The 25,785-nt window shown below is 41.4% G+C and overlaps 1 protein-coding gene and 1 pseudogene across 1 annotated transcript; both read right to left on the bottom strand.

Annotated features, from left to right (window-relative positions):
• Nucleotides 1-1,111: 1,111 nt before the first annotated feature.
• On the bottom strand, nt 1,112-25,317 carry LOC100496685 (phosphatidylinositol 3,4,5-trisphosphate 5-phosphatase 2-like). Its single transcript, XM_031890860.1, has 23 exons — nt 25,169-25,317; nt 24,041-24,104; nt 22,013-22,157; nt 19,792-19,987; nt 18,706-18,793; nt 17,700-17,765; nt 15,915-16,040; nt 15,757-15,835; nt 14,964-15,160; nt 11,334-11,451; nt 11,153-11,249; nt 9,890-10,028; nt 8,936-9,035; nt 7,258-7,343; nt 6,707-6,788; nt 6,268-6,351; nt 5,780-5,878; nt 5,134-5,222; nt 4,962-5,049; nt 4,339-4,515; nt 4,149-4,245; nt 2,614-2,841; nt 1,112-2,031 (listed from the first exon to the last, which is right to left on the bottom strand). The coding sequence occupies exons 1-23, from the start codon at nt 25,300-25,302 to the stop codon at nt 2,004-2,006; spliced, it is 2,607 nt and encodes an 868-aa protein (XP_031746720.1). The 5' UTR covers nt 25,303-25,317; the 3' UTR covers nt 1,112-2,003.
• Nucleotides 12,595-12,805, bottom strand: LOC116407369 (annotated as a pseudogene).
• Nucleotides 25,318-25,785: the final 468 nt, after the last annotated feature.

Genomic DNA, 25,785 nt, shown 5'->3' with positions numbered 1-25,785 from the left:
GGTCACCCATGTTCTTGGCCAAATAGGTCTGATACAATTGTTTGGTCCTGGGCCAATGACTGGATCAACAGGTAAACTTTTCTCTGCTGGTTTATAAATGCACATGACCGGTGTGCCATTAGCCTAAGGGTACTTTGTTGCAGACTGGCAATGTGTAGATTCTGGCAAATGCCAGAAGGGCTGCTGTAAGATGCCATAGACACTCACTATTTATTGGGCTGGTGGGGGGCTATTTGGGCCTCTGTGTACTTGCAATGCCAGGGCCTATTTTGAATTCCAATTGGGTCCTGCTTTGTTGTTTTGTTGTCTGTGCTTATCTTTTTTAACGACAGTGACAAAACATCAAGGGTCCCTTCACACTGACATTAATGTAAATCACCAATGGGAAAACATATGAATCGCGTTATTTTTGCCTCGCGAGGTAACATCAGGCTACAAAGTATAAACAAAGTGTTCTCCCTCCACCGTTTAACATTAATGCCAGCTGGAAGGGAACATCCTCTGTGCCATTGCCATTGATTGTTGGGTAATTCTGCTCCTGGACATTTCTAACTGTGTGATGGATTGCGGCCAGAATAACTGCATCAACCTCTCTGTACACTGCAACTCTGGTGTGAGAGGCAGGGTCGGACTGGCCTCTGCAGGGCCCCTGGGGTTCCCCAAGGAGCCTCCACGCACCCCAGGGGCCCCTTCTGCATGCTCAATACCCTCCCCTGAGCAAGCATACCTTTCTACTTATCTTTGGTGTATCAAGGGAGGGAGATCAGACAGCAGGGGAGCGCCATGGGGATCAGGTCTGGTTTGGCGGAGCCCACAAGGGCCTGGGCTCACCAGTTTTTTTTCCTGGTGCCCCGTCGGCCCAGTCCAACCCTAGTGCGCTGTATATCAAGAGGATTTCAAGGCATGGCTATGGATGGGCAGGGGCAGATGCTGCCCAACTCACTGCTCATTGCACAGACCACAGCAATGGAAGGGGGTCCCAATTTGCTAATATAGAGAATGCAGATCCATCTATAACATACTAAAAGTTAATTTAAAAGACTACCTTCCTCTTTGAAAAAACAACAACAAAAAAAAAAAACTAAAACGGGAAACATGAATGAAACCCAGACATTTAAAACACATATTTATTCCAGAACAAATTATTGGTTAACATATATAAATCTGTTTTAGGGTGACCTGATCACTTGAAAATTCAGGGACACATCTAATTAATACATGTTGCAGGACAGCACTGATTGCATTTAAAATAAACTGCAATCAGTGCAAGTGATCTGGTCACCCTATTTTATATATTAACATATTACTCATAAATATGTTTCCCTGCTAGTAAAGAACTCAAAGTTTAAATAATGGGCATTTCATGTGGTTCACATGTGGGTGACATCAGAGCAACAGTTGCCTTGAAAACTACACTATCTCTACCAATATCTCTACAGCAGGAAATAAAGGTGCTAAACAAATGTTCCCTTATCGTGATCAATTTAAATATGTTAACATTCATGTAGGTAAGCTCCACTGGTGCAGAAGCAGGCAGGGATGAGTAACTTCTCTCCTAAATGCTGACATAAATTGTAGTATAATACAAAAAAACAACTGTTTGCACTCATATAGGAAAGCTTGTGCATGCAAACTGTCTGCTTGTAGTAATAACAATATGGGTTTGTAGCTTTTTGAACATGATAGCATGTAAATAACCTATAAATATGTGTGAGTGAGTAGCAGTATTGATATGAGATGTCCCTCAAGGCAAATGGTTCCCAAATAATAGTGTTACCGCTGCCATCTAATGGCAATTAAATGCAATTTACACAAAGCAAGGTGTGTGTTTTGTGCTCCAGACTGCCAAGATGCCAATATAGAAGCAATACAAGTACTTGCATCTCCTAGATTTCATTGATTTACAATATATGAAGCTTTTGTACCACCACCTGGCTGCAGAATTATAGCTAAGGTTCATCATACTTAAACATTGCATTTTAGCTTGTCAGCAATCCTAGTTGTCAGCACCCTTTGTGTGAGGCCAGGGACCTTGGAAAGGAAGAAAATATGTTACATACTAGCACTACAGCATATAGAAATTCCTAAACCCTATGCTGCTCAGATTTAATACTACAGCATTACTGATTGCTCCAATGTAGGTAGAAGAAGAGCACTGGATGGACTGAAAATAAACATCTTACATAGTACATCTAACATAATCCTACATTCAATCTTACATATCAATGCAGAATACCACCCTCTTACAGGACAGGCACATGCTAGAGTAGCTGTTCTATATAGACCATGTCTGACCTGGGAAAGATTGGTCTTTGCAACAATCTGCCTGGGGTTTTGAATTGTATTGAAGTTGCCCACTTCACTTTGCCTATACTGTATATGAAGGATATTTCAAGCAACTATCGATGGCATAAGCTCTTCTGAGGGGGGCACGCACAAAATGAGAAATGTCCAAAACAGCCCCAACTGGCCCTATATTGTGTAAATGTTTTAAGAGAGCAAGCTCTGACATACAGGGATTTCTATTCATCTCAGTATCTAAATGAATTAGTCTGGCTTTGCTCCACTGCTTCCAAAACATTGACCTTTTATTTCTATCAGTACAATACTGACCTGGAGGTGGCTTTGCTGGGTTTGCTTATTGGAACCAAGGCAGAATTTTTTCCCATCTCGGGCCTAAGGTCGAATTGTCGCCCATGTAAACCTGAACTCTGATGATCTCCACTCACAAGTGCTGAGTGGGGTCTTGGAGAGGTCGGGGTACTAGGCATTCCCTCAAACAGAAAATATTCAGCATTGCTATAACTCTCCATCACACAGCACAGACTTGCAGGGCGGCGCCTGTGGAAATGCAATTTCGGTTTTATAACAATACATATGGCCAACTAATAGCATGGATTATGGACACTAACATTACTCAGGGGGCAAGTAGTTAATACTCAGCCAGGACAGGGATACAGACCACATTTCTACACATTTGCACATCATCCAAACAATGAGAAAGAAGAGCTTATCCTTTCAAAATGGCATTTTGTGTAATGCAATAAAACTTTCCTACAGGTCTCAAAGTCTTTCTCTGTGTTTTTATCATAATACATCCCCTATTGTAAAATATAATGGTATTAGGAATTACCAAAACTATACAAAGGCACCAGACCACTGGATGCTGTTATAGATGTTATGGATCTCCAAGGTGACAGTTATTTGCTTATATCTTGGCTTATTTTTTTTATACAAGTCATGTTAAAGTGACATCACTAAGTGCTGCTTTTTGAAGACCATACATCCAGTAATGGTAATTGCAGAGCTTTTAGTTATAAAGACTGCAATCTCATAAAGGTACGATGTCACTGCATGCATTTATTTATATAAAAAGAATATACTGTAACACTCAAGGAGACATATTGTGTAAAAATCAATAACGTATCACTATACTCTTTAAATGTAGAAGGAATGTACTTTAAAAAAGATGGGTTTTGGGCTGGTTTATTGAGAAATTCCCCCTAAGCCCTACTAGTCCCACCCATCTGTTCTACTTCCTCCTGCCTCCCCTCCCAGCCTGCGCAGGAAAGCAGATGGCACTCAACACACTGCACTGTAGGATAGGAGCCAACCAGCAGCTAGCCTAACCTGATAGGGAACTGAAGTCTGTCTTTGCTTGTGTGACTGCAGGGCTGTTATTGGCTTTCCCCCTACTACTCTGCTTCTGGCAGAGACCCTTAGTACATGTCCATAGCAGGTCTAAACGGAGCTCCAGTTAAGGGGCCATTTTTAAAGATAATGATAATTTTTAGGCCAAAGTAAAACCAGCACCATATATTATTCATTATTGCCTACAAGATTGAGGGGGAGGGGTGTCACTTATCCTATATGTCAAGTTCTTCTGTGTGTGGTATTCTACAGCATATTTATTGTATCTCAGCGGTGTAACTAGGAGAGCAGGGCCCGCCTGGGAGTGGGAGTGTGTTGTGTTTCCCAGTGGAGGGGCAGACTTAGGGGGGCTTGGTACAGTTTTTGCACCCAGGCCCATGGTCCCCTTGTTACGCCACTGTTGTATTTATAATATCGGTTAGCTGGAGTAGCTGATAAATATAGACTACCAGTCACTAAGAGAAGGGAGTTTGTAATACATTAGGAGGATTTATCACCTGGCTGTTCGTGCTAAAAGTTGGGAAGCTGAAGGATTACGTGGAGAAACAGGAGCACATGTGAGCAGGGAAGAACTCTCTCTTACTGAGGAGAGACCTGAAAAATATGGCATTAGACTTATCAGTCTCACCTATATACAGAATACATACATTTTTATGCAGCCTCACAATATACTAGTGCCAGTCTTACCTTTCTCGTTATCTCCCTGCAGGGTATTGGGGCTTTTCAATGGGTTGACATCAAGAAATCTGCTCACTATAACCCAGCCCCGAATGGATCCAGTCTCTTCTCCTCGCTGGGAAAGGAATGCTTGGAAATGATGGTCAGTGCCACTGTTCAGTGGGTTTACTGAGACACAACATTCACCTAGAGGCATAAGTAGAACTGGTGGGTAACATATATTTACTTCAGTACATTTTCATTGCCTTATTTTACTTTCTATTTCTGCAATTCTTGTTTTGGAATCTGTAATAAATGAAAAATTGGCATTGGTACACCCAGCACTCTGTAGCCCAGACACTAATTATTTCTCGACTTGGGCCCACCAATATCCAGGAAAGCACAGTCTCATACATGCCCACTCCTAAAACTGGCCAATTGTTGGTAAGTGAGCAGCCAGAAGACCAACTGATAAACAACTGCTTTTTGTAGGACAAAGCCCAATAAATAGTGACTGTCTATGGCATCTTACAGTAGCCCCTTTGCCTGGATCTACTTTTAAAGCCATGTCTTTCACATGTACACTGTTTAGTAGAAAAGGTTCTGCACATGATAATGCAGGTCTAAAAAAAGTGTCAGTAAGTGCCCCCTACCATATGACTCTCCCCCATCTGTGGATCGAATGTTAAATAGTATGTGCCTGGTCAGTGCGGATCTTCTGTCCTGGCCAACCAGTGTTATCTGGAGAGATACACAGTGCAAGTTGTTGGTACAATGCATCAACTAATGAATTAGATCATTCATTCTCCTTGAAATGCTTCTTACTTCTGGCAAGTCTAGATCCGACCATCCTAGCTTCAGAAATGCAGAGCCCTCAGTGCTGTGGGTGCTGTTTTCCTTGCTTTGTGGGGATCCTACAGAAAAGAATTAAGAAATAGGTTGGTGAATAGGGGTACACTGGCATATATCTTAATACTGTCCTCCCCATGCATTCTAGAGCTATTAGAATGCTGCCATAACTTCTAATACTAATGAATGGAAACATTAACCAATGCAAAGTATTTGCTGCTGTTTTGTCGCCTATACTAAAGAAAATTAAGTGCAGGTGTCCAGGGAAATTTTCCATCCCCGATTCATACCTCTATATAGATTTAATGTTTTCAATTCATAAATCCAGTATACTTCACATTTTAGCAGACCATCATTCATTATATTCCCGTGTTTAATGTGAAACAAAACCTTTGCCTATCCCCTATGTCTATAAATCAAGTGTTGCCCCAGCTGACTGTGTGGACAAAGTTGTGTCATTTACTCCTACACTCATGTTACAGTTAAAACCTGTACTTTTAAAGGACAGAATAATATGAAATCATGGGCAAATATTTAAAATGACACAGCAGAGATAGATGTTTGTAAGACAGGACAGGAGGAGAGGAGGGAAACAGTAAGGTTCAGAAAGAAGCTGCCTCACCCCTCATACACACAGATCTGAACTCAATGAAACCTTTGGATCGGCTCTGAGTTTTAATAATGGCCTCAATGCTCTGGAATCTGACGGTGCAGCTGGTATCTGTGAAAGCAAGGAGATAGCATTGACATCAAGTAAGAGAATTACTCTAGTGCTCTCATACAGAAAGAGATAAATAACTGCCAGGCTTTGGGATGTCTATCTTTTGACAGTCTGAGAAGGTATACATATTTTTCAATCTGACTTTATCTTAAGTGGAATAAAGCTTTGTAACAAATCATGACAGTATCGCTAATGTTACAGAACTGAGCACAAGGGGGCAGTATTTACTGTCTAAGAGCTGCAAGCAAAAGGAACATGCATAACTTCTGTGGCACTTAGAATATGGTAGTACAGACTGCATATTTTGTAGCTGCTAACTGCAACTCCTTAACACATCTACTGTATGTAAACGCATTTAGTTTCATTATAATCCATGATGTGTATGACACCTTGCTGGGATGTGCAGTCGAGTCCAACCTCAAAGGTGGCAAACACAGGGGAGTGGTCACTGGTCACAATGTCTTCTGTGCAACCTGTAATGAGATAATGTGGCATTCAGTTATCTGTTTCCAAATATCTATGTAGGAATACAAACAGTATTTTTGACATAAGATACGATAGTAATACCTAAACACCCTGGTGTGTGGGACTGGGTCAGTGTCTGTGAAGGCCAGCCTGAATGCCTTATATTATTATCTATTTATATATAGCATCACTATATTCTGCAGCACAATTCTGCATCATTCACATTCCCTAACCACTGGAACTTACAGTCTCATGTCCCTATTACATTTACACACACACACACATACACACACACACAGGTCAGTTTTATCATTAATAGCTGAAGGGTCGCATGTCTGATATCCTGGGTTTAATAGAACTTACCATAAGATGTGCACTTGATATCTGTGTCTGGGTATGATGTCCAAAGGACACGGTCACTCCAGCATGGGGCAAATAAACGAGTCTAGAGAGAATGGTTTTGTTAGCTCAGTTCTTAGATGAGTAGTCTAATTATAAAGGAAATGTAATATAATGCACAAGGTTTGCTCAAGTTCTAGTAACCCATAGGATACAGTATTTACTGACCTGCTGCTTGAAGCTAATTTCTAATTGGTTGCTGAGGGATATTAGGCCTACAACAAACTTTGGGCCAGTTATTACATTGCCACTGTGCTGTGACACTGGAAGCCAAATGTAATCATAGGCATATTATGGTTAAAGCTTTAGTCTCACCAGTAGAGGTGGTACTCTATGAAGACTTAGGGAGAATTGTGTATAGCTACAGCTATTATTTACAACTACATTTATCTATACTTTTGTGGTAGTGGGTATTGTACAGAGGGGAAGGCTAATAGCAGTATGTAATAAGAGAAAGCAAAGCTAAAGGGGTGATGTGCACACACACATGGCAAGGGAGGGAGAGCAAGGCTCACTCCAGTAGTCCTGGCTTTGTGTAGATCATAGCTTCGGGTCCCTCTCTCATAACGACAGGTTGGGGGAAATGTAACTGAATCCTCCTCTGTGAAGTACAAAGAAAAATAAAAGTCAGATACAGATTTTCCCTTACATGTTGTTATTTAACAAATACATTAGAAATAGTGATATTTCTCAAATGTATTAATGTATCAATGGCACATTTAAGAGGTTATAAATATTATACCAGTATAAATGATAAAAGGACACATAATCAGGTTCATCCAAATTAATCCTATGGCTTATTGCATACTGGTGCATGAAATGTGTGCCTGTGAGAACTGCCTGTGTACAGTGCATATTATGCAGAGAAAACAAAGCTATACAAGGAAATAATCTGATACTGGCCAAGCAGTGTTCCCCACATCTGTACAGCAATTACGGTTCCTATTCTCCTGGGTGACTGTCTAGCAGATTTCCCCTATGTTTGCACATAACTTTCCTACATCTGCAATAAATAGAACAGGTTTGTTATTTTCTGGGAACAGGAAGAGAGTTTAATTTGGACCAAAATAAAGTAGAGTCAGCTCCAAACACAATCACCTACCTGTTTTATTTGGTACTAGAAAAAATTAACTATTTGTACAGTTTTCCACATTGTTTATTGGGCCCTCCTCTTTGATTTTCTTATGGCAGTCACATTGTTAAAGGCAGTGAGAAAAAGAGAGGGGAAATCCCACCAAGGCAGTACATCCCATGTACAACCAGGTCTGGATTTAAAATATAGGCTCTTTAACAGGTCCAGACCAGAATTCAAAAAAAGCCCTGGCATTTGAAAAAAAAACAACCCACCTAACCAGGCCCAATAAATAGTGAGTGTCTATAGCATCTTACAGCAGCCCCTCTGGGATTTGCCAGAATCCACAGACTGACAGTGCCTATGTGTCTTTTCAGAAAAACCTGTGTTCAACAAAAGGCTAAAATTTCCTAATACAGTGATTCATGCAATGGCTAGTGAAGCAGAAGAGTGCCCTCAGTGGGGCCCCTGACTCATGTACAGTTTCAATGCATGAAAAATTAATCTCATTCCTAATGTGGTTCCCTTAAATTCCTCATGTGGGGCTCAAAAAACTGCATCTGACACACACTATTAGTATGCAGAACTCCTTCGGGGAATTCCCAGCCTGCAGGAGAATGCACTGTTAAAGCTGATTCTGCACTAGCTCCAACTGTGTATGCTCCTGCTAGCCACGAAGAGGATCAGAAGGGAGTAAAGAAGGCGCCTGTAATCTCTGCTGTGCTGCACTGCATTTTTATTTCACTTGTTCAAATAGGGGCACTTTTCTATAAAATAGACTATTCGGGGTGGAAGAGGTGAGGGAGCTGATGATTTTCTACCCAGAGGGGTTTAGTTCTCCTTTAATATAAGATAATAACTTGATGATATCTTTCAGTATGAGCTATGAGAAAAACAGATCATCTTTTAGCTTATTTTAATTATCTTTATTTCAGTTCTATTATCTTATTAAGACAAATGTAGAGGGAAAATAAAAAACAAAGGTATAGTGGCCCTTTCATATTTTTATAATTTTTATCTGATTCTACTAAGCTAAAAAGGGTTAAGAGGCAGGAGTTCGACCATACATCCTGCTAATAGATTTTATTCTGCTGTCACATGTTTGTTTGCTGGACACTCACTGAATCCCAAGAAGATTTTCTTCCTCTCACGCTCCTGGCTGAGTTGATCTACTGGAAGCAGAACCTGATATCGGCCACTGTACACACACTGAAGGATATCCTGTATTGAGAAGATAAAGTACCTATCAGGAAGACCATGTGTATAGATCATAGGGCAAAAGGGAAGATTATGTTATTATTGTGATTATACTTCATTTACATAGTGACAGCACGTTTTGCACTGCTTCAGGTAATTGTAAATGATTCCTACTTCAGTCCCTGCCCTAAATGGATTTACAGTACAGTTCCTGACAAACGTTAATCAGTGAATAACAGAACATGAATTTAATGGAAAATGGCAAAAGGCATTAGATTATGGCTGGATATATTTGTATCAGTGTAAAAATACAAGAAAAACCATTGGCATCCTAGTTAGGGGTGCATTCACATTGCAGTAACACTATTCAGTACAGACATATTAGTGAATTAAGGGCTCATTTAAAATAGGAAAGGCAAGGTGCAAAGTGAAAAAACAGGCAATAAGCACCATTTTGCCCACAGTGCACCCTGGCACCTCTGAGTTGCACCTGGGGATGTAATGTGCTCCTAAGCTATAAAGGTGAAACTACTACCAGGGATCTCACAGCAGCTGTTGTGTGCTAGTGCCAGGTGCTATAACTGTGTGCAATGTTCAATGATGGGCACAATTTTGCCCCATTAACACACACTGTATAGTAAATTACCTCTTGAGTATATAGGGTAATTTTTTAATCTTGAGAACCTGAGTGGATACATTGGAAATTTAGACATTTTGGGTTATTACCAAGAGGGTGTTATATAAAGAATCTTGAAACATGTAAGTGGTAAGTTGGTTATAAGGAGAAAGAAGAGGAAATAAACGAATAGGAAGCAAAGCAATAATAATAAAACCTAAATAGTCATTACAATGTGTAAGGACTCTGGGATAGTCGGTACCTGCAGGGGCATGCTTAGCCTGTAGTTTAAATCTCCAGCCCAAAAGAGATGTGTTAACCTCAATGGGAGCTGGAAACACTTTAATGACTCGTCTCCAAGTGTCAGTCCTCGCAGAATTTCCCCATAACTCTGATTCCTCCTAAAATAACAGGGTGATATAATTAATTATCAAAGAAGACAGCAAACAATAACTAAACCCATAAAGCGCAGCACCTGACTCATAGATAATAAGGAACTTTTTATGGATGATGAATATTGGGTAGAAAATCTCCCTTGTCACGGGCGACTAATCTCCCCAAACTACCATCCCACCGGCGAAAATGTAAGTCGCCGGTGGGATGGCACATGCTGCGCAGGCGATTTCGGCAAATCGCCAACGTTTTCCTACAATGTATATAAGTTGGGATATCTCCCCATGCAAATGGCATAATTTGTACTGAATATAGATCCCCTCTTCCAGTGCCATCACATTTTTTCTAAAATGAATAGCAGCTTTCACCCGGAGGCCATTTTACCTTTGACAAACCATCAGTGACATTTCCATACAGCACGTGTGCTGTAAAGTTCATGCAATGAAGAATGCAGGCTTACACAGGCACAGGCTTTTACTTTGATAAAAAAAAGTTCTGCTTGGATTGAGCATGTAATGATTAAGCTGAGCTCACGAGAGGAGGTTAGGAGAAAAAATAGGAGCAGACAGCTGTATATGGGAACCAGTAATGGCATCTCTTCATTGGCTGCTAGACTGGAGGGAATGTTTAGTAATATGAGTTGAGAAGAACTGAGCATGCTCAGTAGCCAATAGCCAAAGTAAATTCCTGAAGGGGGATGCAAGTGGGTTAGAGGAGGAGAATGATTCCCAAGTGATTAAGGGGATGCAGCAGCCTTACTATTAACCTTTGAACAACCAGAGTGACAGGTATCTAAAGATTTAAAAGAGGCTGTTCATTGATTAAATTTTTGCGTGGGGGGTTTCCTGTTCTACTGCAACTTGTACCATAGGTTACTGGAACAAGAATTTGCCTATGTAAAAATGATCTCCTGCTCAATATGGTCATACTTATTTAGATATTGATTTACTGCGTCAAGAAATCTTCATGTACGCCCTTTGTGATCCAGGTGTTGGAAAAAGGGTCATATGACTAGACCAGTTTAATCTTGCCAAGGCCTGAGTGGCAAACTTGAGTAAAGATCTGCTCATTTGGCCACCTAGCCCATGGCTGGCCACATTTAGCCTGGTAGTTACTACGGTAAGTTACTTACTTCTGCACTTTCTCATTTCCTGACACCAGGTGACAGGTGACAAAACCCAATGATATTCCACAGAAGTCAAGAGATGCACCAACAGCCCCCCGATGTCCTGAAGTAAAATAACACTTATGGTAAGGTCATATTATAATGTGCCCAACAGAGCACAGGATTCCATGTCACAGTTACCACATACCCAGAGTATTGCTCATTCCTGTTCTCACACTGGAAATCTGCACATGAGAAATCAGACTTTCATATTCTTGTTTCACCAGCAGCACGAGTTTCACTCCCCCCAGAGAGTGCATAGAGACCTTTCCAGAGGGAATGGTTGACAGTTAATTCCACACTAATGCCTAATTCATCAAACCAAACATTCCACTATTTTCATTAAGAAACTGAGATTTATAAGTCTGCATTATGCTGGGCACACGCCCACTAAGATAAAGTCATTCATCCTGGTCTTGGAACTAATGGATCTGTGGCCAGTTCAGCAACACTAAGGTCAAACCAGCTAATAAATACACCAATCTCTACAATGTTCCAAAATTATAACCGATTTTCTGTCAATAGTTGATATCTTTTGGGCCCTAATGTGAAAGGTTGTTGGAGCAGTTGTACTGATAATAAGTAATTTGGCTGGAAATATCTGACCATGTGAGGGTAGCATATGTCCTACCTAGGAACTGTGCCATGATCTTCACTGTTCAAAGCTGTTGTAAGTAAGACTTTTCATTAACTGCTTATAATGTAGCATAAAAACAGAATATCCTAAAGCTTATCTTGCTGCTCTACACATCACTGGAGATGAACAAACTAAATATGGAGTGAAGCTTTCAGTACAGGCGGCAAGTAAAGGTTATAATACTTTTTATATGATATAATTTTGCCTCGTTATGAACCAATATCATGAGTGTAAAATAATCTACATGGAAGATCATGGACACAGCTCTATATAAAATAGACTATATACATATGATTAATATCTCCTGTATCAGTATGTAATCTGTAAGTTTTAAATTACAGGTATAGGACCTGTTATGCAAAATTCTCAGGTCCCGGGGTATTATGCATAAGGGGGATTTCTGTAATTTGGATCTCCATACCTTAAGGGGTTGTAAACCCAATCACAATGCTGTCCTACTGCACACTCTAGTTTTGAAGTTGTCGAAAAACGATGATATTGTATCATCCCTTGTGAGTCCTTACCCGAAGGCAGGTGCTCCGATGCCCATGTGCCCAAGGCTTTCGCCAGTGAACAGCATGTGCGGGCAGACCCACCTTCGCCGAAGCTAGGGTGGGGACCACCAAGTCTTGGCCTAGGGTCAAGCCCAGAGGACTATGACACCTATCCAGGGTGCACAGATCAAACACAAAAAGTGTGCGGAAGTGTACGGGTGCAATGCCATTAATTGCCTTGTTCAGGCTCCAGCTGGCAGCTGGGCAGTTTCAAAAATAAAATTCCTCCCACAGGAGGTAAAGCATGATTAGGCATAATAAGCATGTGCAAAGCCTCCGACAAAAAGGTCGGCAGCTCTTCCCTAATGGGAACACAGCTTCTCCGCTTTCATCAAGCTTTCTGCTTCGTCACTAAGTAGCACTTATCTGATCTGATACTGATAAGAACAGATACTACACTTGATCTTAGCCAAAAGGCCTAGAAGCAATCGAAAAACGATATTATAGATGTAAGAAAATTCACCACTGAGCATTCTACTGACTAAAAAGCTCAATATAAGTGCAGGAGAAGTAACCAATGAGAATGCACTATGTCAGGCATCTGTTATCTTACATATAGAGATAATTATGTCATTTTTTTTCTTCATATACAGTGGTGTGAAAAACTATTTGCCCCCTTCTTGATTTCTTATTCTTTTGCATGTTTGTCACACAAAATGTTTCTGATCATCAAACACATTTAACTATTAGTCAAAGATAACACAAGTAAACACAAAATGCAGTTTTTAAATGAGGGTTTTTATTATTTAGGGAGAAAAAAAATCCAAACCTACATGGCACTGTGTGAAAAAGTAATTGCCCCCTGAACCTAATAACTGGTTGGGCCACCCTTAGCAGCAATAACTGCAATCAAGCGTTTGCGATAACTTGCAACGAGTCTTTTACAGCGCTCTGGAGGAATTTTGGCCCACTCATCTTTGCAGAATTGTTGTAATTCAGCTTTATTTGAGGGTTTTCTAGCATGAACCGCCTTTTTAAGGTCATGCCACAACATCTCAATAGGATTCAGGTCAGGACTTTGACTAGGCCACTCCAAAGTCTTCATTTTGTTTTTCATCAGCCATTCAGAGGTGGATTTGCTGGTGTGTTTTGGGTCATTGTCCTGCTGCAGCACCCAAGATCGCTTCAGCTTGAGTTGACGAACAGATGGCCGGACATTCTCCTTCAGGATTTTTTGGTAGACAGTAGAATTCATGGTTCCATCTATCACAGCAAGCCTTCCAGGTCCTGAAGCAGCAAAACAACCCCAGACCATCACACTACCACCACCATATTTTACTGTTGGTATGATGTTCTTTTTCTGAAATGCTGTGTTACTTTTACGCCAGATGTAACGGGACACGCACCTTCCAAAAAAGTTCAACTTTTGTCTCGTCGGTCCACAAGGTATTTTCCCAAAAGTCTTGGCAATCATTGAGATGTTTTTTAGCAAAATTGAGACGAGCCATAATGTTCTTTTTGCTTAAAAGTGGTTTGCGCCTTGGAAATCTGCCATGCAGGCCGTTTTTGCCCAGTCTCTTTCTCATGGTGGAGTCGTGAACACTGACCTTAATTAAGGCAAGTGAGGCCTGCAGTTCTTTAGATGTTGTCCTGGGGTCTTTTGTGGCCTCTCGGATGAGTTGTCTCTGCGCTCTTGGGTTAATTTTGGTCGGCCACTCCTGGGAAGGTTCACCACTGTTCCATGTTTTTGCCATTTGTGGATAATGGCTCTCACTGTGGTTCGCTGGTGTCCCAAAGCTTTAGAAATGGCTTTATAACCTTTACCAGACTGATAGATCTCAATTACTTTTGTTCTCATTTGTTCCTGAATTTCTTTGGATCTTGGCATGATGTCTAGCTTTTGAGGTGCTTTTGGTCTACTTCTCTGTGTCAGGTAGCTCCTATTTAAGTGATTTCTTGATTGAAACAGGTGTGGCAGTAATCAGGCCTGGGGGTGACTACAGAAATTGAACTCAGGTGTGATAAACCACAGTTAAGTTATTTTTTAACAAGGGGGGCAATCACTTTTTCACACAGGGCCATGTAGATTTGGAGTTTTTTTTCTCCCTTAATAACGTAAACCTTCATTTAAAAACTGCATTTTGTGTTCAATTATGTTATCTTTGACTAATAGTTAACGTTTTTTGATGAGCAGAAACATTCAAGTGTGACAAACATGCAAAAGAATAAGAAATCAGGAAGGGGGCAAATAGTTTTTCACACGACTGTACACTGTAATCAAACACGGGAATAAAGGACAGACTTCCGGATAATGGATCCCATACCTTTATAAGCTATAGTCCTACTGTGTTTGCATCATCATAAAAATAAGGACATCCTAATAAATGATCCAACAACTATCTGCTAAGTGTAAATATCTTTGGAGGAGAGGTTTACCATATTGCTTCATTTACATGCTCCCTACAACAAAGTCCATATTTATTGCAATGAACATTAAAAATAATTTATAGTAGGGCAGACCATGGCTGTACCTCTGTTTCTATATGGCAGGCCATCTATTTACTATACTACATGTTCAGGGAACATTTTTATGTTTTATTATCAAAAATTACCATAAAAGTATACTGAATTTTATGTAAATGCTCACCACTTTGAACTGTTTCCCTGTGTGGGATATCAGTGCCAGTCTTAGAAACTCGGCCCACTCACGGTCTCCTTGCGGGTTTTCCTGGGTTCCAACCATGTATAAATCATGTGAGACACAGGGGCCAGTGTCCTCCAGACTTCGCCCTAGCCCTCTCGAAGACAACCAGGAGGAGATTGAGCGTGGAGGGGGGGAACCACCTGAGGACACAATGGAGTTAAACTGTGTCTGTAAGACTTTTTAGATATTCTTCTGACTTGGGGAGTCAATATATTCCTGTTTATAAATTTTAAAAATGTAAAGTAATGCAATACATATTGTGCCTGTGTAAGTCAAAGATAATATAAGGGAACTGCTATCAGCCCCTGTATATGCCTGATGCCAAACGGAGCTGATTCTTGGCCTGTGGACAAAGGTAGGCTCAGAATCAGTCCTTTAGTTAACATCAGCCTTATTGTGTGCCTACATCCGGAGCCATTGTGTCGGCCCAGGCGTAGGCTTAGGGCCGTGGCAGACGGGGAGATTAGTCGCCCACGACAAATCTTCCTTGTCACGGGTGACTAATCTCCCCGATATGCCATCCCACCCCCTTGAATGTATATCGCTGGTTGGTGGCATATGCGGTGCGAGCGACTGATCTTCCCGTCTGCCATGGCCCTTATAGAGTGGATTTCAGCTCCTAAATGCATACCAAAATCCGCTTCATGTGCAGGCTGATTGGCCTGTGTTTATTTACAGGCTGAAAATCAGTCCTATGTGACATTAGCCTAAAGGTACCTTTCACTTATATAATTACCCATATTCCAGGTCCCGACAAACAAAGACAAGCTTTTGGGGCAATTCTTCTTAGGTTGATTTCTGTCTTGTTGTAACCCCTAGAAAAACACAGCATGGGGCAGTCACTCTCTCAGCTCCTTTCGACAATAGGCAAACTATTTCTGTTTTATTACTCACATCTTGAGGATCTGTTTTGCCTGTTCTGTTACTGGTGGCAGTAACTGGTACTCTTGGGGACATTGAGCCACGAGATGCAGGAGAGGTGGCAAAACTTGTGAGACTGTCCTTCAGTGTTTGTACAACCTATGGAGGAAGTGTGACTAGAGTTGCAACTGGGTGATGCACAATGGGGAATGATGCCCCCACTCTGGACTATGGACAATTCAGATTTTAAATATTAAGAATAAAACATTACTAGTAGTCATGAAGACTGAAAATGAAGAGAAAGAAACTACTACAATGGGAAGACCTTTGCTGTAAGAATTAGGCATGCCACAAGGCAATGCAGTGAATCAAGGCAGACTTTATGGGACAGCTTCTCACAGGTGAAGCAGGTGACAGACTGGAGCACTGGTTGCCGACATAGAGTATATTAGTAACAAAAAATACACTTTTCAGAAGATAATTTCTCTTCCTCACACACACTGAGGTCCTCCTCCAGAAGCAGTCGTGTAACTATAGAGGAAGCAGACCACACAGTAGTGGGGGCCAAGGGAACAGAGGGGTCCTGACCAAGGGGTTAGCTTCCTCTATAGTTAAGAAAATAACCTTCCCCAGCCCACTCTCCTACCTGGATGCAAGAAGAAGGGATCTGAGATGTGAGAGGGCAATGGGGGAGGAGGGGGCGGGGAGGGTCCCTCTGAATGTTTTCTTTCGGGGGAACCCAGCACGCTATTGTTACGCCACTGTGCAGAAGCCCTCCAATCAATGTTTTCTCTAAGGTGTGCGCTTGTGTGCACACATGCAAATTTTGAGACCAGCGCAAACAATAAATTGTGGTGAGCAAAAGAATTTTGTGTGAAAACACATCATTTTGTACTGTGCACAACAGTTTTTTAAAAGTGCACACAAAATAATTTTTTTGCGTACACAGCCAAGAACTAATTAGAGGGAACCTCTATCATGGGGTAGTGCACTAGCAGAGCCATTTAGGGCATCGACACACGGGGAGATTGTAAATCACCGGTGGAATGGCATACGTGGCACCACGATTTGCCGAAGTTGCCTTCGGCAAATCGCGGCGCCACATATGCGATCCCACCGGCGATTTACATTCTAGCCGGTGGGATGGCATTGCGGGGAGATTAAGATTTCAAGATTCAAGAATCAAGATTTGTTGCGCAGTGACTAATCTCCCCACGTGTCACTGCCCTTAAGGGGAATCCTCCCCCAACAACACATCCCACTATACGTATCAATCTCCTAACTCACTATGTAGCCCTAACAAGGTACAACCTCCATCTGCTCTGGCTAGGCCAAAGAGGAAGATCTCTGGCTCTTGAACTTCCTTATATAGGCTCTTAAATTCCCTACAGGCCAACCTTAAGTGCAAACACCCACAGAGTGACTAACTCGTCTGCAATAGATCGCTGCTATCACGGGCGTGAAGTTTTCCACTCCAAAAAGGGTTTCCAACAGAACAACAGAAGTCATTGGTGGAAAGCCCTTCACATTGATTCCGAAGTGACGCAAAATTGCCTGCAGGAGGAAACTTCACGTGAATTCGTAAACCGAAGCAATGCAAAAGGGCTTTCCACCAGCGACTTCTATATTTGTCAGTGGAAACCCTTTTCGGAGCGGTTACTTGCCCACGATAGCAGGGATCTATCTGTTAATTTACTTTCGTTAATTTGTTGATCTTATAACGGAAAAGGGGGCAAATCTGAAATCATCTGCCCTTCATCAATATGGTTTAAATACAGTAAATATATAGTACTGTCTCTGTGTTATCAGAAATATCACCTTATTTTCCAGACTGGCAATGATCTCATGAACAGCAGAGATATTATTCATTAGTCTGTCCAACATCTGTAACAGGGATACAAAATTATATATATATAAAATTAATATATATATAATATATAATAATGTTTACAACTATATATATGGCTTAAAGTGAACAATGACTGGCTTAAAGGATGAAATCAGCATTATATGCAGAACTGCTCAATAGAAGGATGCATACATCAGACATACAGATTGCACACCAATACTGACAGATACTGAAGGCAAGGCTCTTGTCATGCTCTTTTCCCCTTCTTCTCCCATTTCCATGCTCTTTTACCCTCTTGGTCCTCCAATCTCCATGTTCTTTCCCCCTCTTCCCCTATCCCCATACTCTTCCCCATTTCCCCCCTCTCCACAACTTCCTCAATCTTTGGCATATTCCACCTTATATATAAGGGCTGTAGGACAAGTAGTGTTTTGACCACTGTGGTGTTCAGGAAGTACTGCTTATTTTAATCCCCCAGTTATCATGCTCTTTTCCCCTTCTTCTCCCATTTCCATGCTCTTTTACCCTCTTGGTCCACCACCATGCTCTTTCCCCTTCTCCTCCAATCTCCATGTTCTTTCCCCCTACCCCCCTATCCTCAGACTCTTCCCCTTTCCCCCCTCTCCACAACTCCCTTAATCTCTGGCACATTTCACCTTATATATAAGGGCTGTGGGACAAGTAATGTTTTGACCACTGTGGTGTTCAGGAAGTACTGCTTATGTTAAAACCACCTTCATTGCCAATAGCAGAGCAGGCACCACTTGCTAAATTCATCTATGTGGATGGGATTCTGGGACATACTGCAGCCTGACACGTTCAAGGCAGTAATATCTATTTATATGTATCAGGACTGAAGAATCCACAATGCCCATGGAAGTCTCTCCTGCATACCCCAAAAGAAATGTCTATGGATGCAGGAAATTCAGCTCAAAATCCAGTTTTGCCACTTAAAGCTTTGAAGGGTTTACATACTTGCTCATCTTCCGAATTAAAATCTGAGATCATCTGGCCAAAAACCTTTGTAAGTACCCTCAGGCTGTTCCAGGTGACTCCAATCTCTCTGAAAAAAAGCAGAACCCCAGTTTATTTGAGGTAGATTTCGGAATTCCCTGCAACCTTAACAGTAAGCATTTTGCATGTTTGAGTTTGAATAATCCTTTCATTAAACCAGACACCAATAAAAAATGCTGAGTAAAGGTGGCCATACACGAGCAGATCCGCTCGCTTGGCGATGTCGCCAAGCGAGCGGATCTTCCCCCGATATCCCCACCTACGGGTGGGCGATATCGGGGACCATTTAGGTAAAAAAAATAATAATCCGATCGTTTGGCCCTGGGGCCAAACGATCGGATTATGTGGGCGGCAATGGGGCAGTCGGATCGGGGACCGCATCAACGAGCCGATGCGGTCCCCGATCCGACCAGATTTTCTAACCTGGCCGATCGAGATCTGGCCAATTTCAGGCCAGATACCGGTCGGCCAGGCCGCTCTGCTCTCCCCATACACGGGCCGATTAGCTGCCGAATCGGTCCAAGGGACCGATATCGGCAGCTATAGTCGGCCCGTGTATGGCCACCTTTAAGCAACCATTTAGCTTTTCAGTAAAATGACTTGTGAGTTTATATCATAGTAGCTGTGGATAGTAAATAAAAATCAAGTTCAACATTTTGTCCCAGGAGAACATCTTTGTGCAGTGCATAAGAGATGTGGGCAAAATTTAGGTACTATGTGCTTGTGTTCATGCAAGATTTCTGGCCCTGTAGGTAGCGCTAGAAAGTCCTTAAAGCAGGGAGACATAACAGGCATCATAAAGTTGGCAGTTTAAACCTGTACATGAATTTGAGATATATTAAGCTCTGCTCAAAATAATAATAATAATGACAGGGCAGCTTGTGTAAAGACATCAAAGGTACATTGATGTGCACTTTCACTTGGGAGTTTCCTCTTCATCAGTGCTTATCAGAATGGAAACATTTCCATATGGCATTAATTGAAAAAGACAGACTGTATTCTTGCTAGAGGTACATTTTTGGTAAAGACTGGTAGAATAACTGGCACCTGTCTAGCTCTCTGCATTGCTTCTCTAACAGAGGACTCAAGTGGAACAGGCCCAGGCCTTGTTTTCTGGTGTCTTCCACATCTTCCTGCAGTAACGTCCTCTGGGTACCAAGGGCCATTCCTCTCTGGCATGATACTATCCTTGTACCTGTGTATGAGATATCTTTCCAGCCTGGGGACTTCATAGTTTCAACATCTGTAGAAAATAAATAGCATATTAAACAATGCAATTAAATCTAATAACTTGTAATTTGTTAATTTGTCATTTGTGGAACAAACAAGGGAAGGCTGCCCATTATAACAGAAATGTTCCCCTTTTACCCAAGCAATAGAGAAGGGATGGGGAAAAACCAGACATGCTGAAAATATGACTCAATATTTTCAAGCCAAAAGAAGGCCCTAAGACCCAGTGGCTCGGAAGCAACATGTTGCTCCCCAACCCCTCGGATGTTGCTCCCTGTGGCCTCAAAGCAAGAGATTCTTTTTAAATTCCTGGCTTGGTTGCAAGTTTTAGTTGCATAAAACCAGATGCAGTGCCAAACAGAACCTCCTATAGACTGCCAAACCACAGGGGCTACCAAATATCTAATTGTAGCTCTTGTTTGTTACCCCCAGGAACTTTTTTCATCCTTGTGTTGCTCCCTAATTCTTTTTACAACTGAATGTTGCTCATGAGTAAAAAAGGTTGGGGACCCCTGCCCTAAGAGCTCATTTTTTCAGGCCAAGATATAGCCACTCTCCTTAATAAAGGAGGTGGGGAAAAATAACGCATTCATTTAAATTACACAAATTCTTAGAAAAGTACCCTGATCAATTTAATTTTCAGGTTAATTAATGCTTGTAGGAGGTAAGTTAACTATCGATCTTGAATCAGAAGAGGGGAAAAAAGACAAAGTGGGATGGCAGGCTGGTTTCTGGCAAATCTGGGCAGCTAAGTGGCAGATGAGATTTAATGTGGATAAATGTAAGGTCATGCACCTGCGATGTAAAAATATGCAAGCCCCGTATACCCTTAATGGGACTGCACTAGGCAAATCCATAATGGAGAAGGACCTTGGAGTCCTTGTAGATAATAAACTTGGCTGTAGCAAGCAATGCCAGACAGCAGCTGCAAGGCAATATAGAAAAATTATAAATAGCGGAGCACCACGAGGATAAAATTAAAATCCAGTCTTTATTCCATCATTAAGCGTTAGACCCTGAGGGATGTGCATGTGCCTTTTATTTATGATGGAATAAAGCCTGGATTTTAATTTTATCCTCGTGGTGCTCCGCTATTTATAATTTTTCTATATTGTCTTGGCTTTTGGACCTTTGGGAGTGGGTCTGCGTGACAGCACACTTGGGCTTGCGGTAAGTGCTCCCGTGTAATGTATTTTGTACTTTTAGCAGCTGCAAGGGCAAACAAGGTTTTGAGCTGTATTAAAAGGGGTATAGATTCACGGGAGGAGGGGGTTATTCTCCCCCTTTACAGAGCGCTGGTAAGGCCCCATCTAGAATATGCTGTTCAGTTTTGGTCTCCAGTGCTCAAACGGGACATTATTGAGTTAGAGAGGGTCCAGAGAAGGGCAACTAAGCTGGTAAAAGGTATGGAAAGTCTCAGTTATGAAGAAAGACTGGCCAAGTTGGGTCTGTTTACACTGGAGAAGAGGCGCTTAAAAGGTGACATGATAACTATGTATAAATATATAAGGGGATCATATAATAACCTTTCTAATGCTTTATTTACCAGTAGGTCCTTCCAATGGACACGAGGGCACCCACTCCGTTTAGAAGAAGGGAGGTTCCATTTAAATATTCGGAAAGGATTTTTTACAGTGAGAGCTGTGAAGTTCTGGAATTCCCTCCCTGAATCAGTCGTGCTGGCTGATACATTATATAGCTTTAAGAAGAGGCTGGATGGATTCTTAGCAAGTGAGGGAATACAGGGTTATGGGAGATAGCTCTTAGTACTAGTTGATCCAGGGACTGGTCCGATTGCCATCTTGGAGTCAGGAAGGAATTTTTTCCCCTCTGTGGCAAATTAGAGAGGCTTCAGATGGGGTTTTTTGCCTTCCTCTGGATCAACTAGTAGTTAGGCAGGTTATATATAGGCATTATGGTTGAACTTGATGGACGTATGTCTTTTTTCAACCCAACTTACTATGTTACTATGTGTAAATGCCAGAGGGGCTGCTGTAAGATGTCATAATTTTCTGGGCTAATGGGGGCTGTTACTTACAGTCATTAACCTGCTCAGTGCTGAGTTCTGCTTCACACCCCACAGGATACTGTAGTGCTGTGATCAGTCCATTCTGTTTGTGCATATATTCATACACCAAGTCGCTGAGATGCTCAAATTTCTTTACATCTACACCCTGCACAGACTGGAAAGGTGGAACAAGTCAGATATATGGGACCTCCAACAAGAGCATATTCAGGAGATGAAGGAAAGGGGCACCACAGAACCCAGAGGCACAATAAAGAAGAAAGCACAAAGGCACACAAGCTCACATGTCACTAGTGTTACTGAGAGAACAGTATGGCACCATAAGGGTACAAAGGGAACGATCACTGGTATAGTAAAAATGGCTATAGATAGCTATCTATGGTGCTGGCCAAGAACCTTGGCTCAAAAAACACACATAGCAACTACAAATGCCTTGTTCCATTGGACACTCTCAGGACCTTCAGCCTTTTAGGGCCGTGACACACGGCCTTGAAAGGAAACTTTGGTGACTTCAGCAAATTGCGGCGCTGCGTATGCCATCCCACCGGCGATTTACATTCTAGCTGGTGGGATGGCATTGTGGGGAGATTAGTCGGCTGCGACAACGGAGTGGCTCATGAGCAACGCATTGCTCACCATCCCCTTGGATGTTGCTCTCAGTGCCCCCAAACCAGGTACTTATTTTTGGATTCCTGACTTGGTGGCAAGTTAGGGTTGAATAAAAAAAAAGATTTACTGCCAAATAAAACCTCCTGTAAGCTGATTGTCTGCATAGAGGCTTCCAAATAGCCAATCTTAGCCCTTATTTGGCACCTCCATAAAATTTTATAATCCTTGTGTTGCTCTCCAAGTCTTTTTACATTTGACTGTGGCTGGGGAAAGGTTGGGGATCCCTGACCTAAGCCGTCAGCAACTTGACAACCTTCCTTACTACGTTACTCTTCCCTAACACACTCACTAAACACTGTTTTTTTCTCTTTAACTAAACACACAACCAATACTTACTGTTATGTATTTGCATAAGATGTGTTGTGTTTTATAAAGTTATAAGAGGGTAAGCTGTCTGCATTACTATACTGCACTACTGATTTAACACTTTTACCTAAACAGCAGGAATTCTACACGCACACTGGTCTCATGTCCTCTCTCTCTTAGATTGTAAGCTCTTGCTAACAGGGCCCTCCCCCTATCCTAACAATATGCAATTATATTGCATATTATATATGCATCTATTCTGGTGAAATGATTTTCTGCATATATAAATTATTATGTCTTGTATTTGCGTCACTCTGGAAGATGGTGTAATATAAATAGTAATAATTATCTATCTATCTATCTATCTATCTATCAATCATCTATCTATCTATCTATCATCTATCTATCTATCTATCTATCTATCTATCTATCTATTTATCTATCAATCATCTAGCTATCATCATCTATTTATACATAATGAATACTGAATATATTTAATCAGGAAAGCTTACGCGCACCCAATGCAAAAAATAATCTTTTCAGAATCAGAAGATTGATACTGACTAATTTAGGTGTTAGTATCATGTTATCACTGCTCAGAAATGGGTAAGCCAGAGTGAGCAGACCATTCAGAGAAAATGGACAACGTTCAAAAATAGGTGTTGTGGTTTTTGTTGCTGCCGCTGCTGTAGCAATATCAGTAGTAGTAAGGTGGCTGCTGGGACAAAAGGTGCTTGCCTTGTGTCCAGCAGTGATTGTGGTCATACTGGGGAATGATGATAGCAACTGCCCAGAAGCGTAACAACAGAAATATGGATGGAGCACTTAGTGCTACATGTATAAATAATACAATAATAAATAATAAGCCTTGCTCTGCTCAGGGACTATAATTACTGGGGGAATGCACCCCTCATTAATAATACTTTTAGCTCTCCTTTAAAATACATGCAACACACTGCAGCTTCAACAAAAGAAAAAACATAAAAAAAATGTCCAGGTATGCATGTCCTTAGGGCAGGGTACACATAGAATGAGATCAGAGTTGTATCAGAACCAGTGGCAAACCTGCACAGAGAGCAAGCCACAGTCATCTGGCAGGACACGGTATGTGTGTATCATATGTTGGTACCTATAAAAAAAAATAAATAAATAAATAAATGTAGCAACAAAGTTCATCATTATATATATATATATATATTTTAGGAAACTACCACTAAATGCACCTCTTGCTTCATTAGGGGTAATGGAATAATAGAAGAATTAAAAGCAACATGGTGGCTCAGTGGGTAGTACTGCCTTTCAGTATTGGGATCCTGAGTTCAATACCAGCCTAAGCATTCTCAAGATTGCACTCTGTGTGTAGATTCCTCCAAAAAAATATGACCAAGTTAATTGACTGATAATTGGTAATAGACCATAGCGTGTATGATGGTAATAGACCACAGTGTGAATGTGATAATGACCTTAGACTGGGGCAAGGACTGATGTTAATAATGTATATTTTGCCTGTAAAAACAATTTGGAATATGCCAGCACTATATAAATAACGGGTAATAAATATTTATTTGCTCCTGGTCTAGTGCAGATTGTCTGCAGTGATTGTAACGGGGGTTAATGTGCTCAGTGGTCTAACTGTCATGTCTGGGATCATTGGAGTGCTTATAATCCATTTTCTGCAGTGGTCTAACTGTCACGCCTGAGATCATTGGAGGGCTTATGATCTATTTTCTGCAGTGGTCTAACTGTCATGTCTGGGATCATTGGAGTGCTTATTATCCATTTTCTGCAGTGGTCTTACTGTCATGTCTAGGGTGATAGCGGGTGTGTTTGGTGGGCCACTGCTGTTAGGTTCTCTGGTTGACCCCAGTGTGACAATGGATAGTATCTTGAAAAATTACACAGAATGTCTAGTTGCTGCAGACTTATTGCTACTAGATACTGGTATTCCATTCTGACTTCCATTCTTCAACTTTCAATTACAATTTGTATGTGATTGTGAGGGCTAAATTACCATAGCAACCAGTCACCAGTTGCAATTGCAATTCTAAGAGTTGCAGAACAAAGGTTTCAAAAAACACAAAAAAAGGTTTAAAGGTGAACAACTCCTTTTAAGTCATGGTTTTGTTCTGCTAAAATGGCAGTAAACAGAAAGAGAACATTATATGTTGTTGCAAATGGAATAAGATAACTCACATGAGACATATTGCAAATGCCCCGTTTACAGATTCACTCTGACGTACAAGGAAGGCACCATCCCGCCCATCTCGTATCAGTAAGTGCTCTGCCCATGCCTGGCTCATATCTGCATGGTACCAGTGCTCGCCCATTTCCCTCTGTGCCACAATTTCTTTCTGAAATTAAAGGTGTTTAAAGAATTTAGAGGCTAATCAACAGTTTCTATGATGTGAAGCCAAACTGTTATGGTTACAGAAAACATGTATGTGAGTAAAGTAGTAATAATTACTGCAAGAGGCAAAAGGTAGAAGCACGTTGTCCTTATCATCTGCAATAGGGGAGGTAATAAGGACAGGGCCACATTATGGCCTGTGTCAAGGAGAGCCCCAGCCCACTGCTTAACACTTTTGACTCTAATTCAGTGGAAGAGCTAAGGGGGTAGTGGGTACCCTGTGCCCAAAGCCTGTACTGCACACACTGCAAATCAGAAAGGAAAGGGGGCAGCTGTCCAGCAGTGCCTAGATCAGTACTGTTTCCTAATACAGCACTGCAGTGACAGATAAAGTACAGGGAGTTGAACAACGCAGTTTGCAATTAATAGCCCCAAAGACCTAGCAATGTCAGCGGCAGCAGAA

The sequence above is a fragment of the Xenopus tropicalis genome, chromosome 8, assembly GCF_000004195.4.
Source record: "Xenopus tropicalis strain Nigerian chromosome 8, UCB_Xtro_10.0, whole genome shotgun sequence".
NCBI classification, from domain to species: Eukaryota; Metazoa; Chordata; class Amphibia; order Anura; family Pipidae; genus Xenopus; species Xenopus tropicalis.
The sequence above is the reverse complement of the archived record's forward strand: the minus strand, read 5'-3'. Positions and strand labels throughout refer to the sequence as shown.